The 16,018-nt window shown below is 47.0% G+C and overlaps 1 protein-coding gene across 3 annotated transcripts in view; it reads right to left on the bottom strand.

Annotated features, from left to right (window-relative positions):
* The window catches only part of INSC (INSC spindle orientation adaptor protein), a 118,055-nt gene extending 102,440 nt beyond the window's left edge, over nt 1-15,615 (bottom strand). Inside the window, exon 1 of one of the 3 annotated variants that reach the window (XM_074336040.1) lies at nt 15,474-15,615. In XM_074336040.1, the coding sequence (XP_074192141.1) occupies nt 15,474-15,569 (96 nt within the window). In that variant the 5' untranslated portion in view covers nt 15,570-15,615. Of the gene's footprint in view, nt 1-13,488; nt 13,616-15,473 lie in introns of those variants that run through there. The other 2 variants (XM_074336041.1, XM_074336042.1) reach the window with 2 other exon arrangements.
* Nucleotides 15,616-16,018: the final 403 nt, after the last annotated feature.

Below are 16,018 nucleotides of genomic sequence, written 5' to 3'. Positions count from 1 at the left end.
AGTTGGTCTGAGCTAGAGAGAAACAGCAGAGAGGTGCTCTAAGAGTTCCCTTCTGCAGACAGAGAAGTCCAGCCCATCTCCAGCATAAGCAGATGAAAAGTCTCTGAAAATGAGAAAGGGAAGGTTAACTAAAAAGATCTGGTATATCATCCTTTTAATGTGCTCCTTTGAATTCAGTTCGAATGATCAAGTGAAACTTGTCCCTTGGATGCAAAGATGGTTCGTATGCAAAGTAGAGATAATACATCTTTGAGGACCTGACACAGTTGTTATAAAGACTGAAATATAATAATGGAGATGACACTGCTTCGTATTCCTATATGAGGTCATAAAAATAAGAGGGATTTTTGTTAGGCAACGTGGTCTGTGGAAATAAGAATCTCCTAAAAAAAAACACACACACACACAAAAAAACAAAGAAATGAATCTATAAAGGTGGAATTTCAATCAAAGTGAAAAATGAGCCCTAGCCAAGATAGAAATCTGGAAGTTAAGGTCTTAACCAAAATTCCTGTTGGCATAATGTAAGCAAGAAACCCGGAATGTTATAGGAGCCCAGGTCCTCATGAATTGTCTTTTCCAAACCTGTAGTTTATGACAAAGGAAACTGAAGCCCCGAGAGGGCAAATGACTTGCCCAAGTCACAGAGCAAATGTGTGGCTAAACCCAGACTAGAACCCAAGTTCTTCCTTTGCTCTCGCTCAGGTTCTGTCCAAAACCTGGCCTAGTCCATAATGCTACTTTGGAAAACACCACTGCCTTCCCCAGGGCATTCACTGAGGGATGCTGACTTGGGGGCACTTATTTTCCTGTCTATATGTTCAGTTTGCTTTGCTCACTCTCCTCCATGTGGAAATCCCTCTGCCAAGTCCAACGCACAAGACAAACAGAACGTGTTGATGAAGAGCTTAAGAACCAATTACCCATCCAGCCCTGATGCAGACCCAGGGGGCCTGAGCTGGCAGGAGTTGCAAATCCCTCTGACTGTTCAGGAAACTGTCTCCAGCTCAGCCCTCCCCACTAGGATCCTGACTGCGGGGATGGAGGGGATGGAGTCGTGTCAAAGGACAATTCCATCTGAAATCCTGCTGTTAAGTCATAGACCATTGCAAACTGTGTGGGAAGAGAACAGGACTTATCCTTAAAGAAACAGCCGTCAGCTCCTTGGAACAGCAGGGGAGTAAATAAGGGGGTTTTGTAAAGTGCCTGAGGGCCCAGGCAAAGGTCTGACCAGGCACTAGACTTAAACCCTAATACGCATGCCAGGTGCCCAGTGGAGGCTGTGAAACACCCTGTGGGCTGCTGCTCTTCTCTCTCGAGCTGGGCAACGACTAGCTTGCAGTGGCCTCAGGCAGAGGACACGCCAGCCCCTCAGCCACGCCCGTGTCCTCTCCCTCTCAGCAGGCCCCTTCCTGGCAGCATTCCCCTTTACTCACTCACATTCATGGCCCCTACTAAGCCTTTGCCAAGGTCTGTGAGTATAATTGAGATAGAAATAGTCACAGGCCAGGCCATGGAAGTGCACGAGGGATCCGAGCCAGCTCTACCCCCATCCACAAGCAGCTCTGTCTGCTCCACCTCGGTCCCCTCAGAGACCAATCTAACATCAGCCTTGGTCTGGGTCAAGAGGGCGTCTGCTCTGCATCAGACCCCAGCTAGATGATAGAGAAGTAGATGAATAAAACAATGTTTTTCTTAGAACATCCTCTGCCATTGAAAGAGATACATAAATGCATAATTAAATAAAACATATTATAGTAATTCCTCCAGCATGAGTGCAAATGAGGGGCTTGACCTTTCTCTGCCACAAGTGCTCTCTATGGGCTTGGACAATTTATGCCCTTTTCCGGGCTTCCAATCTCCCCTCCGTAAGAGGAGACGCTGGATTAGATGAGCTCCTACTTTGAACCTAATGTTCCTACAATCCAATGACCCCCTCCCCAGAAGCTTCTAAAACAGTCATTCATGGCCAGAGGCCAGCTCTGACTCTTTTTCTGCTCTGCCCAGTACCCAGGCTGCTCTGTGTTCTTTGCTCAAAGACGGCTTCGAGTTACAGAAGACATCTGGGACTTGTTGAAGTGACAGCCTTTCATGTCACCTGCTGCTTGAGTTAGCTATTAGCGCTCCCACATCATTGCATCCCTGCCCACTGTTCATCTGGGGGCGACCCCAATAGTTGCCCCAACCTCAGGGCTGATGTTGGCCGTAAGGCCAAGGAGCTTACACAGGCAATTGTCTTCTTGCTGGCCTCCCAATCCCCAGCCTAGCCCTCCTAATGTTAATGTTAGTTTCTGCCTCTTAAAACACAGCTTTCATTGTAACATGTTGAAAATCAATTATGTCTCCCAGTGTCTCTCAACACAGGTCTGACGTCCTTAGCCCGGCGCTCCTCACTCTTTAGACCCAGTTTCCAGCCCACCCCACCTCTTTTGGCATTAGCAATCTGTACTGCCAAATATGTCCCTTTGGTTCAAGCTTCAAGACAAGTTCCCTGCTCTTCTTCAGGACTGACTTGCTGTCCCCACCCATCAAGATTCATCTTAAATGTGGCCCCTTCTTGCACGTTTACTCTGACCCCCAGACCACAGGGCAGCTGGAATCCTGAGGTGCTGACACCATTCATCTTGGGCTTGCCAGGGTCTGCTGGGTTTTATAACTGACTGGTGATCCCCTGTGAGTGCATCTCATCTACCCTGCTAGGGCCAAAGTCCCAGAAGAATGTGCCCCTAGCAACCGGCATCTGGCATAACGCTCTACATGTAGCAGATAAAGACTTGTTGCAAAGCACTGATGATAACTGGACAGATTACTGAAGGACAGAAGAATGGATGAATAATGGTAAATGGCATCCTCCATGGGCAGTGTTGTACACACATAGGTAGAATAAAAAGTGAAATGGATGGATAAATGAATAAATAAGTGAACCTGGGTCTATCACTACCACCTCTCACCTACATGACTATAATAGGTTCCTCACTTATCTTTCTCCCCTTCCCCTCAACAATCTATTATCTTCATAGCCGCCAGAGCATTTTGTCCATGAAAATAAGCTTTATCACATCCAGTAATAAATACATACAAAGATGCAAACAGTTTTAGTCATTTTCTTCCAGATAGTTGGATCAACTTACAGGAAAGGCAGAAATGAAATCTATATACAGGCTTAGGAAAACTTTCAGGAGTCCTTTTAGGTTAAGTTTGGTAAGTTGCTCTTTCTTCTGTATTTATAAATTGTGCATTTTTTTAAATTAACTTCCAAGCACTAATAGTTATGCAAATGCTTAAGCAAAAAAGAAACTACATTAAGTAGAACCTTCCAGTTTCCACTCACATTACTCAAATTAAAAGCCAAATTCTCCCAATAACCTATAAGAGCCCTCATGATCTGGTCCCCATTACTGCATTGACCTCAACTCCTTGGACTCTCGTTGCATTGCAGCCATATTGACCCTCATACTCTTCCTCAAACCTCCTCAAAGCTTTTGCCTTTATTCCCCTATTTGACTGCTCTTTCCCCAAATATCCACATAGCCTGTCCTTTCACTTCCTCCTGACTTCTGTTTAAATACCTCTATATCAGAGAGAACCTCCTGACCTGGTACAACCCTTCTCCCACTCTTGGAACTCCCTCACCATTCTTTATATTTCTCCATAGCACTCAGTACCATACTGTTGATCAATGTATTTACTGGCTGTCTTCCCATACCAGAAAGCAAATTCTACAAGGGTACATGTTTTGCTCACTGTTGTATCTGCAGTGCCTAGGACAATGCGTGGTGCAGAGTAGGTGCTAAGCAGATAGTGGTTGGATGTATGAGGGAGGGAGGGAACAAGTGGATGAGCCTGTAATTTAGATCCTTAGCACCTTCGGGCATTTCTCCAAGATGCTCTTATCTGATGTGTCTGCCATTGTCCTTTGTCTGCTCAGTGCCAGCCCTGTCCCATGCCGTGGCAGATGGACAGCACACATGCTGGGGGGCTTTATGTAAATGACAAACCTTCTGGAGGAGTGGGGTCAGGATTAGTCTGCCGCCTGGTTTCTAAATGCCACATTTTTAAACTCTACTCTTCCTGCCCTACCCCCAGCCTCTCTGCAAATTCCACAGGATTAAAAATGCAATCCTGGGAGAAAACGAGGAAAATGAAAACATCCTCTTTTCCATAGTAGGGCTCATAGAGAGCTGTGTTTCTCTTTCCCCTTCAGGCCTCAGCCACAAGCACCTCTGCAGAGCCCAGCGACCACCTTCTATCTATCTGATCAAGAAGCCTAATTCCTAAGCTCTCATCACCACGGAAAGAGGGATGGGATGCTAGAAAGGCAGAAGGTGAGATAAGAGGAGTAATCAGTATGGCAGAGCCGGTCTCCCTGTCCTCCTGCTAACACCCTGCCATCACACAAGGCCCAGCACTCAACCAGCACAGCGACACCTCCCCACCCCATAGTCTCCTCACCTGGGCTTCTGGGCTGTGAGGACCATATGAAAGAAGGATGAAGGAAAGATACCTTGAGTCCTGCTATATGTCCACTGTAAATTGCTGTTTGTAGATGGACAGGTGGGTGTTAGATGGATGGGTGATAAGTGACTGAGTGAAAGCAAAATAGATAGTTGAATGAGTGAGTGAGGAATGCAAGAGTGAGTGAGCCCGAGTGACAGAATGGACTTTCTGTCCAGTGCTCATAGCATCTTTGCAAGGATGGCTTTCTGAGCTCAGTAAGGTTTTCTCTCTGAATTCTCTTTTAGGCCTTCATCTAGTGATGAAGGTTGGGTGGGGTGGAGGAGAGGTGGGAAGGTGGTTTGAAACTCCTGAGCGATATGAATCATGTAAGTAACTCTCAAGATCCAAAGAGCCTTCATAAGGGTTTGTAAAGACCCTTCATACAAGCAGTGAAGGAGCCAAGGCAGGACCACCTGAAGGCCCCTGTGATCTCCTGTATCCACGAACCAGACAGGGCAGTAAATAAAGAAGCCACAGCTCAGGGATGCCATGTAACTTTGCTATCTCCTCCAGGGAGCTACTTAGAATCACCCAGGAATTAGATGTCACCTATCACTAGTTCCCCCAAAGCTCCTGAATGACCATCTAATTTGTTTGCCTAGAAGATGATAAAATCCTTGGGGACATGTAGCCTACAGGCAAGTCAAATGCAGCGTTTCCTAAAATGAATTATTATCTTCCTCTCCAAATCTACTACTTCTTTAAAATTTTTATTCTACTGAAAGTTACCACCATCTATCTTGTTGCTTAGCTGATAAAACTTCATTCATTCATTCATTCATTCATCCTACAAGTATTTGTGGCATGTATCAGTAATATGCTACCTGCTAGGATAAAGTAATGAGCAAAACCAGATATGGTCCCAGCCCTCCTTGAGTTAATCATCAAATAGGAAAAACAAGAACTAATTATCACATAATAATTATGAATAAATGTAAAATTGCAGCTATGCTAAAACCTTGAAGGAGGTATGTGGTGTATTAAAGCCTTCTAAAACACGATCTGACCTAATCATGGAGGTTATGGATGTGACAGTTGAGCTTTGAACTGAGAGATAAATAGGAATTCTATAGGCGAAGACATGGAGGACGAGTGCTACAGGCAAAGAGACAGCAGATGCAAGAGCCTGGCGCAGGAGGGAGCCTGACAAGCCCGAGGGACGGAGACAGGGCTAATGTGCAAGAGGAGAGAGCCAGGGGAGAGCTAGGCTGGGGAAGTAGGAGATGGCAGCAGGGCTCAAACAAGACCTTGCCGGACTTATTAAAAAGTTGGTCTTTATCTTAAGGTCAGTAAGAAGCAACTGAAGTATTTTTAAGGCGAGAAATCACATGATCAATTAGGTGGTGTTTTGAAATGCACGCTGGCAGTTCTGTGGAGAATAGATTGGAGGGAACCAGTATGGATACAGATGGGCCAGTTAAGAGGCTCCTGTGGTACCCCAGGAAGACGCAAATGGTGCCTTGAACTAGAGTGATGCTGGTGGAGATGGTGGTGAATTTGAGAGAGATTTACAAGAGAACATCAACCAGACTTAGTGATGGATTGGACATGGGCTTTGAGCAAGAGAGGTGTTGAGGATGGTTGTCAGCTCTCTCTCACTTGTGTAACTGCATAGATGAAGGAGCCAGTCAGTGAAAAACAAAACACCTGAAAGGGCCACATATGAATAGGACAGTGCCAAGGAAGAATGCAGAAATTCTGATTTGGACATGCTGAGTTTGAGAGCCCTTTGAGAGTCCTTTTGACTCCATTGTCTCCCAGATTTTCTGCATTCAGTCACCTGATTCTACCTCCTCTCCATCCTGTCTTAATTCAGGTCCTTGTAATTATATCTTGGATAATTAAAACAATCTCCAGGCTCTCTCTCCGTCCAATCCATCCATTCTACACTGTAGATCTTTCTAAATATTGCCTCTTCAAAAAGGCCCTCCTTGACCACCCAATCTAAAGTACCCTGACCCCATTACTCTCTATTTCAGTCACTTGGGGTTTGTATGTTATAAAAACATAATAATTCGTTATGTTTTATTCTAGAAATAAATACGAATATATACATATATGTCCAGCTTTGTTTACTAAGAGGGCATATAAGCAATGACACACCAAAAGCAAGGAGCACATGTAGCCCAGATCTCAGTTTCTAAGTACCATTCTCCACTAAAAGGATCCAGGGCTCCTTGGAGAAATGGCTAATTCCAGGTCTGGAGCAAGAAAAGAATGAAGTGAGACTGGAACATCTTGCTACAGCAGAGCGTAAGCAAATGCCCAGAGAATCATGGAGACAAGTCAGAAAAAACAGGAGTCAGTTTACAAATCTGGAACAATTGAACATTAAAATAAAATGTACTAATTGATTATAACCCATTGAATAAACTAAGAATCCATGAGTTCATAATGGAAAAGGGAAGGGAAGGGAAGGAGGGAAGAAGGCAAAAAGAGAGAGAAAAAAGAAAGAAAAGATCTTTCTTACAGTAGAATGCCAGCTAATAAATATAGAAGAAATGATGGATTTAAAGTATCAATGATGATAAAATTAGTGAGTGAAAGTTTGATGAGGAACTTTACATAAGGTATCATTCCACAAATTACTTATTGATTAGAAATGGAAAAATAGCAATTTCACAGTGGAGAAACTGGTGAACATCACCTTCAGCAAGTGAGGAAGACGTCTGTCACCCACACGGGGACAATTCCCACATCCTGTGCTTGCTGATGTGATAGCCTCCCTTCAGTGGTATTTCTGCTCAAAAGGCATAGCTTGAATCTAATCACGCAGAACCATCAGATAAAGCCAAATTGTGGGATTCTAAACCTAATACCTGGCTGGTACTATTCAAAAACATAAAGGTCATGAAACCTAAAGCAGAGGAATTGCTCTGGATTAAAGGACTGAAGAGACATGACAACTAAATGCAATATGTAGATTGGGTCCTGAATGGGGTGAGGGAGACGGGAGCTATAAAGACATTACTGGGCAGAATTGTACTGTGGTAAGAATATTCACTTTTAAGGAAGTATACATTGCAGTGTTTAGGGGTGAAGAGGCATTACATCACTAACTTACTCTTAAATTGATCAGAAATGTGACTATTTTATATGAATTTATATATACAAACATAATAAAACAGTAACTATAACAATAAATGAACAATAAAATATAAATTATACAGACAATTAAAATATACGTAATAAAAACAATGTATTTTTATATTATTGGAGAAAAAAAATCAATGAATGCAATGAAGTAAATGAGTGTCTTATAAACAATTAAGGAATATGGATAAAGAGGGATTTTTTTTTTTTACCAGTCGTGAATTTTCATTAATTTGATATGATATCAAAATTAAAAGTGACATAAAAATTGTTTGTTTTCCTGTTTGTTGAATGAATGAGTCCACATCTAACCATGTGACCCTCTCCTGCTTAAAATACCTCAGTGCCTGCCCAGAACTATCACGATAAAAGTCCAAACACGTCAGCACAGCCCTCAAGGCCTGACATCCACCAATAGCTCTTTGTCATGTCCCCCATCCGTCGTTTCTCATCACTACTGACCACTCACACTACACGCTCCAGTCAGACTAACTGCTCAAGGTCCCTCAAGCGTACCACGTTAGGCAACGCTTCTGTGCCTTAGCAGCACGTACAGCTCTCTCAACCTACAATGACCTTCTTTTATCCTCCTGGAAACTTCCTGCTATCTTTCAAGATCCAGACCAAGAATTTTCACTTCTGGGAAGGCCTCTCTGATCGTCCCAGTTGGAGATGACACTTCCTCTTCTGATGCACCAATACATGCAGTACCTGCCATAATCCAGCCCCTCAGACAGGCCTGTCACTCTTTGTTTACAAGCCTGCCTTCCACATGATCTGATTTCTGCTTGAGGACAGGGATGTTCCTTACTCACCTGTATGCCTGTGCTTTGCAGGGGGCCTGGCATATCACAGGACCTCAATTAATATTGGTGGCATGAATAATTGAATAATAGTCTCTGAACTTTCTACATCTTCCAAGAGAGCCCCTGACTTGAGTCTTTTTCATTATCCTCAAAAAGTACAGAAGAGTGAGGGAAATTAGTTCTTCCCTTATTTTACACACAAGGAAAGTGAGGCCCAGAGAGGGTAAGATAACCATGTACCCCGAGGCTGAGCTAGAACTGGAATCCAGACCTTTTGCCAATCAGCCCAGAAGGTAGATAGGACAAGAAGGAAGGATATGCCACTTGTGGTTGGCCTATTGTATGCCAGACACTACACTTCGAATAAACGTGCTGGTTCTATCATCACCATTGCATTATAAGGAACCCCATTTTGCAGACAAGGAAACTGAGGTTCCAAGTCAGATCTGACTGCAAAGCCCATGTTCTTTTCTCCGTCCATTGCCATATGTAGGCCAGTTCTGATCCTCCATGAGAAGGCCTGAGTCAATTATCGTGTCCCTCATCGGTGTCTTTTAAACCAGTACCACACACAGGCCCACAACGCAGCCCACACCCCTAGACCACAGGCTTCATTTCATATGGTTTCCAAACCCAGGATATTTGGGTTGTAAGACAAAACCTCCATGTCTCCAGCAGAAAGAGAACACTATACACAATTACCCAGCCAAATTGCTGACTCTTACAGACACTGCATCAACGCCAAATGGGGTCTGGCCTGCCCAGAGACTTCCTCAGAGGATCCAGGACTCCCCCAGGGCTTGGCACTGAGGGGACCCTAGAGCCGAAGGAGGGGAGACCAGGCTGGCTGGATCACAGAGTCTGGATGAAGGCTCCATTCCCAGGACAGACATTGTTCCAGGGGAGAAGTGAAGCCACAGAAGCCCAGTGCTACCCACCCCAAGGGGGCAGGGGGGATCCCTACCTGGCCTAGGAGGCCTTCCCCACCCCACCCCTGCTTCCCACAGAGCAGCAGTCTCTGCCTCAGGCTAGAAAGGCCAATGATGCTGATAACGCTCAGGTCCTGGGGCCAGAGAAGCCGGGCTCTTAGCCCTAACCCAGTACGCCAGGTCCTGGGGTCAGAGAAGCTGGGCTCCTAGCCCTTACCCAGGAGGCACAAAGCGGTGAATTCTCCTGTTTTCAAAGCCTTTGAACTGGGGAATTGATCAGTGGACATTTACGATAGACTCTGGCATCAGACCTGGGAGGGAATCGTTGCTGGCTCTGACCTCGAGCAAATCATTCAACCTTGTGTGCTTCAGGTTCTCTGTCTTTAAAAGCAGTACCTGACTCGCAGGGTTGTTCCAGAGGTTTTATGAAACAAAGGGTGCAAAGAACCTAACAAAAAGATTGGCCATAACAGATACCAAATAAATGTGAGTAACTGTTAGTAAGCCTTGCCCCACAGAAGTTCTGACAGTCCTACACAATATGCTCTCGTTGGATTTTAAACTTGTTTTTACTTGGTTGAACTTCAAGTCCAAGGAACAACCAGAATCCTCAGCAGAGATGTGATCAAGTCTTAGTTTTACCTTTTTTGAGATCATATTCACCTGGGAAAGAACAAAGCCCTCACCTGCACCAACCCACCAGCACATCACTCAATGCCAGGCTTTTCCTGGGGCCTCAGGCCCATGAATCCTCCTTCTCACTTTGTAACCAAACACACTGGAAGGACTGATCTTGGTCATGGGCAACAGCCAGCAGCATGGGGTGACCTACTGCATACTGAGGAGCAGGATCATAACACCATGCCACCATCAGAGTCCTTCTAAGTACTCTTTAGAGCCAAGCATTGGCCCCCACTGCTCCCCTTTCCAAACAGGACTAGCCTTGGGCAGGGTAAGGCCGTCTTGGAGTGAATTAGAAGTTTCACCAACTGTGCAGTGTGGCTAGAGTCCTGCCCTACATTCAGATGCCCCTGGTAGCCCACATCTCTTGCAGGTAAGAGGAGACAAAGGACTCACTTGGCAGACTTGAGACCCCCTCATCAGGAAGGAGAAAGGAGAGGACTAGCCTATGGCCTTTCTGATCTGGGCATGGGGCAAACAAGCCCCCTCGTGTGTTCCTCCACATTCCAAAGCCCCCACTTCCTGTCCTAAGCTTCTGCTCCAGAAGGGCCATCCCTGATCAGAGACCACGTGGTCCAGGCTGGCGGAGGCAGAGCTAAAGTCCAAAAGACACAGACCTCCCAGCAGAGCCCTGGGCCTAGGCGGGGTCACATGCGGAAGGGGTGGCCATGGGGCAAGGGCCAGGCTTAAGGCAAGGGTCAAACTCCTTCAGACACCCAGACACTCACGCTTTTGAGAGAGGGAAGAGTTGGCAGCTGAAGAACTCAGAGCAGGGGGCATTTATCAATGGCCTGATTCATTCTCAACAATCCCCATTGTCTCAGCCAGCACAGAGATGGGCATTATCTCCCAGAGCCGCTAGAAAGAAAAGCCCAAGACATGGTCACAAATCAGAGTCCAAAGATACAGATGCCAAAATTGAGACATATAGTTTGAAAACCAGATAAAATATTTGAAATTGGAGATGTCCCCCAAAAAATCCATGCAATATAGTTCTCATCCTCAGAGACCAATAGAATGCTCAATTGTTGGTTGCTCATTCACTTATTCTGATCTCTTTCTACAAAAGATGTGGGAGTTTACAGTTATAGATGTGTACACTATAAAGCTGTTAAAGCAGAAATCAAAAAAGTCAAAGTCAGCGTTCTAATTAACATAGTTACTAGAATGGAGTAATATGATAGACTGAGAGCTTCCTAGCAGCCAGAGTAAAAAGGGAAACACAAAGATTATGTAAAATGCTCAGGAGTCACACAGACTTATAGAAATCCCTTGAGCACTCTAAGCCACAATTTCCTTGTCAGAAACAAAAAAATGTGCTGGGGCGGGGGCTATTAACATAACAAAGTTGTGAAAAGTAAATGAAAAAAAGCATATATTAAAGATTCAATAAATGGTGATTATTCTTTTATCATTCTTCTGTTGTCTGATTTCTCTTCTTTAAACTGGAACTATGTTAACTTAGTGGGGCTGCCCTTGATGCTCTATGATTCTTCATTGTTGCTGTGAAATTCTGATTGGCAAGTATATACATTTGATTGATTAAAAAAAAATGGGACTGAGTAATCATGACTCCTCCAGTTTTCCAGAGCCTTTCTTGAATCCTAAGGTGGCTGGGGGTCCCCACAAAAGACAAGATTACAGAAGGCATGCAGATTTCCTTCCCCTGCCTCCTTTGCTCTGCAAGAAGGCTGCCAGGGTGACCACTGCCTGTTCTTATTTAACTGTCCCCAAGAATCAGGCCGGGGACTAGGCCAGGGGAAGGTAGATCCCGGCCCCCAGCCCCTCAGAAAATGGCTAAAGCCCATCTGCTCCGCTGCATTAGGGAGGTGGTGGGGTGGCAGCTCAGGCACCCCTCAGACCAAACCATAAACACCGAGGAAGAATAAGTATCTTCCTAACTTCCCAACTGAAGGAGCACATTGAGTCTGGGCACCTTATTAAAGCCTGTCCAGAGGAGAATAACCAGGATGGGAGAGATTTAGAAGTAATAATAATAATAATAACAACCACCACCAGCTGATATTTTGGGGCACCTACTCTTCCAAGCACTATTTAGAGTGTCCCTAGTAGTCCCCAGGGGAAGGGAGTCAGGGACAACAACATTCTGTCAAGAAAAGAGGTAACCACTGGGAGAGGGTAGAGGAGCAAGCAAAGGCCATCTCTTCCAGCTTTGCCTACAGATGGGAGACTCAAAATAGGATTGATTAAAACCAAAGAAGAGAAGGAATCGGCCCAGTACAACTCACTGCTCCTCCCTGTCACACGACTGTGAGGGCCCGCTCACAGAAGGCCCGCTGCTTTTCTGCTGCAGAGGAAATCCAGAGCATAAGCTAGAGGCTTGGGCAAATCACAGGTGTGAGCTCTGCCTCAGCCTGGCCTTTTCACTTGCAAGAGGCATAAGATGCCTCTAAGGCCCAGACACTAAGGCCGCAGGGTCCATGAGCCTCTGTTTCAGATCAAATGGGACACCTCGAAGGCACTGTATCACCCTCTACCCTGACCCCTCAGCCAAAACCTCTGATGCAAGATATTCCCTACCAAAGACAGTTTTGGACACTTTATCCAAGGTGCCATATGTGGGCTAAAGGGGACCTAAAATGGGGGCTGGAGGCTGAGAGTGGGTCAAGCCAGGTATGCGTGTTTGCGCATATGCATATTTTATACATGTAGGTGCCTGTTGCATACATGTCATTGTCCACAGGTGTGCATGTTGAAAAGTATGTGAGGAAATGCATTCGAGACTGGCTTGTGTGGGCAAGAATATGTATACACATGAGCAGCTGTGAATGTGTGGGTATGGGTGCCCTGTGAGTGTCTGTGGGTGTGTGGTCTGCTCGTCCTTCTCATGGTCCTCCTGCCTCTTCTGATGTGACAGCGAGGTCCCCCCAAACTGTCTCCCCACCCTGGCCAGCCAGCTGGAGTCACTCAGAGCCCCGTTCACTCCAGCGTTAGGCAAAGGTTCAGAGCTCCTGCCCTGTTTACAGTCCTGAGAAACCAAAGTCGCATGACCTACAGAGAAGACACCCCAGCTGGGGACAAGTCAGGTCACCCTCAAAGTCTGAGTTCAGATAACACTCCTTATGCCCCAGTTTCTGCCCTCATCGGCTCACTCACACGCATCTATCCATCTACACATGCACTCAGCCCACATGGAGCCTTCCTACTCCACACGAGTGTACTTACAAGGGACAAGACAAGGTCCACACAGAGCTGTCCAGGCCACAAAGACACACATGCCGTCTATAGGAACACTCCACGCCTACCTACACCTTAGTCCCTACACACATTGACACATTCCCCTACCCTCACTCACACCCTTTGACACATGCTAGAAAGTTCCACATGCTAATACATTGGCCCTGGCATTCACACTGACACACTTACATCTCCTATCCAAATCGCCCCAAACATGCTCTATTCCCCGGCAGGCTGGCAAGTCCAGCACCGGCCCCTGAATCCAGCCAGCAGAGTCTACTTACTCTGAGGAAGCGGGTGGGCTAGAGGGTGGCAGGCTAGAGAGGTGGCAGGCAGCGGCCAGAGGTGGCAGGGCGCAGCTGGGGCTCCAGAGGCCGTGCGCAAGTGGCTGAACTTGGGACGGCCCAGCCCGAGGGTCCGCCTGCTGCCCCGTGCCCCCGCCCCGCTCTGCCCCCGCCCGCCCGCTCCCGGGCCGCTGCAGGACCTTCAACAACAGCGCGCTCCCTGCCAAGCCTCTGTCCCGCGTCAGCCTCTGCTGCCTGGAGTCTCAGCCCCGCCGAGAAGCTATTTTGGTGCCCCCCGGCAGTGGAAACGTCGCACTCTGTAGGGAGTACTGGAATGGGGACGCGGTCAAGTCTAATTAGAGACCTGCCTCACCCCTGGCTGGGCGCGAGTCACCGCGGGTAAGCACCCGGGAGTCTCAGAGCAGTCCCAGCGGGATGCCCACATGCGCCCCGCATGCCAACATCTGGAGAGGAGAAGGGAATGCGCTGTGATCGTTTCCCTTGGAGCTGAAACAAAACAAGGAGGGGTTTGGGTGCGGTTCACATGTTCAGTGGAGAGAGCCGCCAAACTTTGAGCAGCCCCCAAATGCCTGGAATGCGACTTGGTTTATTCACCACAGGTGCTTCCCTTTGGAACCTAAGTCCCCAAATAAGTTCACAGACCTCCACATCACAGACCTGTCAAAAATGGCAGAGTGTGGTAGCTGAGAGTCACCTCCAAACTAGGGGCACATCAAACTTCCCCTTTGGGGAAGTTTGTGTCAGATGGCAAAGGCTAGAGCAGAAGCCTAAGTTCTACCCAAAAGCTCAGGAATGGTCCGTACATTTTTGAACTGGAAGGAAGCTTCAAGATCATTCCATCAAACTCCCTCCTCCCTGCCATGAATGGGAGGTGGGGAAGGAGGAGAGGCTGGAGGGCCTCTACTCACTCTTGGGGATCACATAGGACAGGCAGCCCTTAGCCTCCCTTGGGCCCTGTTCCCAAGTTTGAACCCTCTAATTGGCAGGAAGTTCTCCTTAGCATCTAACCTGCATCCCTTGTGTGCAAATTATGTCAATATGCTCGTAGTACACGTTCAAGGACAGAGAGGCCAGCTCCATCTCCATGACACAATGACCACTCCAAGGTCCAATCTCAGCCTTCTCTTTCCTGAGGCTAATATTCCTGTTCCCTGTTTCAGGCCTTGGCTAAAAATGACTGCTGCTCCCTGGGCCTGGACACAATACAGCTCCCAACATTAACTCAACTGCCTCACCTCTCTGGGGACCGCAGGCTCTGTAGGTGCCCAAGTCATTCCCCTCAGAGAAGCCAGCGTGTACTCCATCCATCCAGGGACAGCCTGATTCTACTCCCCAGTCCCTTAAGAGGAGCTTCAGTTCCTGTCTCAGCAAAGGCTGTCTCAGGGCCCAGGGACAGCATTTGGGCCCTAGAAACCCACATGGCTGGGCATTAGCACTGGAGCACAGCCTTCCTCAAATGGGCAAAGTTTGCAGAATCTTTTCTCTGAGTCCAATTCTGGTAGGCCAGGTAATGTAATAAAAATAGTCTGGAGTTTGTCCTCAAAGAGACCTGACTTTGCTTCCTCTTTCTAGCTGTGTGTCCTTGGACAAATCACTTAACCTCTCTGGGACTCAGTTTTCCCATATTTACATTGGCAATCATAATAGTCTCTGTCTAGCTCATGGGTTGTTGAAAGTATGAGATGAGATCAGGAATGTAAAAGTACCTAGAAAGCTAAGATATTTTTTTAGTATGCTAGAAATGGAATAAGGCTTAGATCATACACAGGATAAATACTCACAAAAAGCCTCAGAGATCTTTTATTTCCAGGACAAAATTCTGTGCCTGGTTTTCATAGCAAGAGAGGAACAGACTTGGTTTGCTAGACGTTCCCTTAGGACACTTGGTGTGAATGTCCCCCCCTGCATTCCCCAATACATAAGCACACACACATACACACACATCCACTTTCCCAGATACGTACTGCACAGCCCAGCCTCCTCGGCTCCTGTCGGCCCCACAGGCCCCAACCGCTTATACCCTCGCTGGCCGCCTCTCCATTCTCGGGAGGCCGCCGCATGGCTCCAGTCGTGGCTGCAGCAACTCCAAATGTCCCTACCGAGGCCCATAGGGGCAACTCCTCTCCCCTTGCCCATCCTTCTGGGCCATGGCCCCAGCAAGGCCTGCAACTCAAGGCAAAGGTGGCAGAGGCCTTCTCCGATGTAGTCCAGAACTGAGGCCACTCGAGGGAGCTCCGAGTTGGAGCATCATCCCCCTCGACCCCTCCTCATGGCCTGCCTGGATTCACAGTGCTGTCCTGCTTAATTCTTAATGGAAATTCCATCCCCAGCGCTGGCCCTGGCTGGCTCAGGGAGTCCAGGCTTGGGCCAACAGCAAACTGCACCCAGAGACAGGAGGCGTGGCTGGCCGCATAAACACAGATGCACACATACACACGCATGTACAGTCACACACACACAAACAGAGAGAATTGCGCTGAGACATTCACAAACTCAGACATTCTCACCC

The sequence above is a fragment of the Rhinolophus sinicus genome, linkage group LG06, assembly GCF_036562045.2.
Source record: "Rhinolophus sinicus isolate RSC01 linkage group LG06, ASM3656204v1, whole genome shotgun sequence".
Classification (NCBI taxonomy): Eukaryota; Metazoa; Chordata; class Mammalia; order Chiroptera; family Rhinolophidae; genus Rhinolophus; species Rhinolophus sinicus.
Note: the sequence above shows the minus strand (reverse complement) of the source record. Positions and strands in the feature narration are given on the sequence as shown.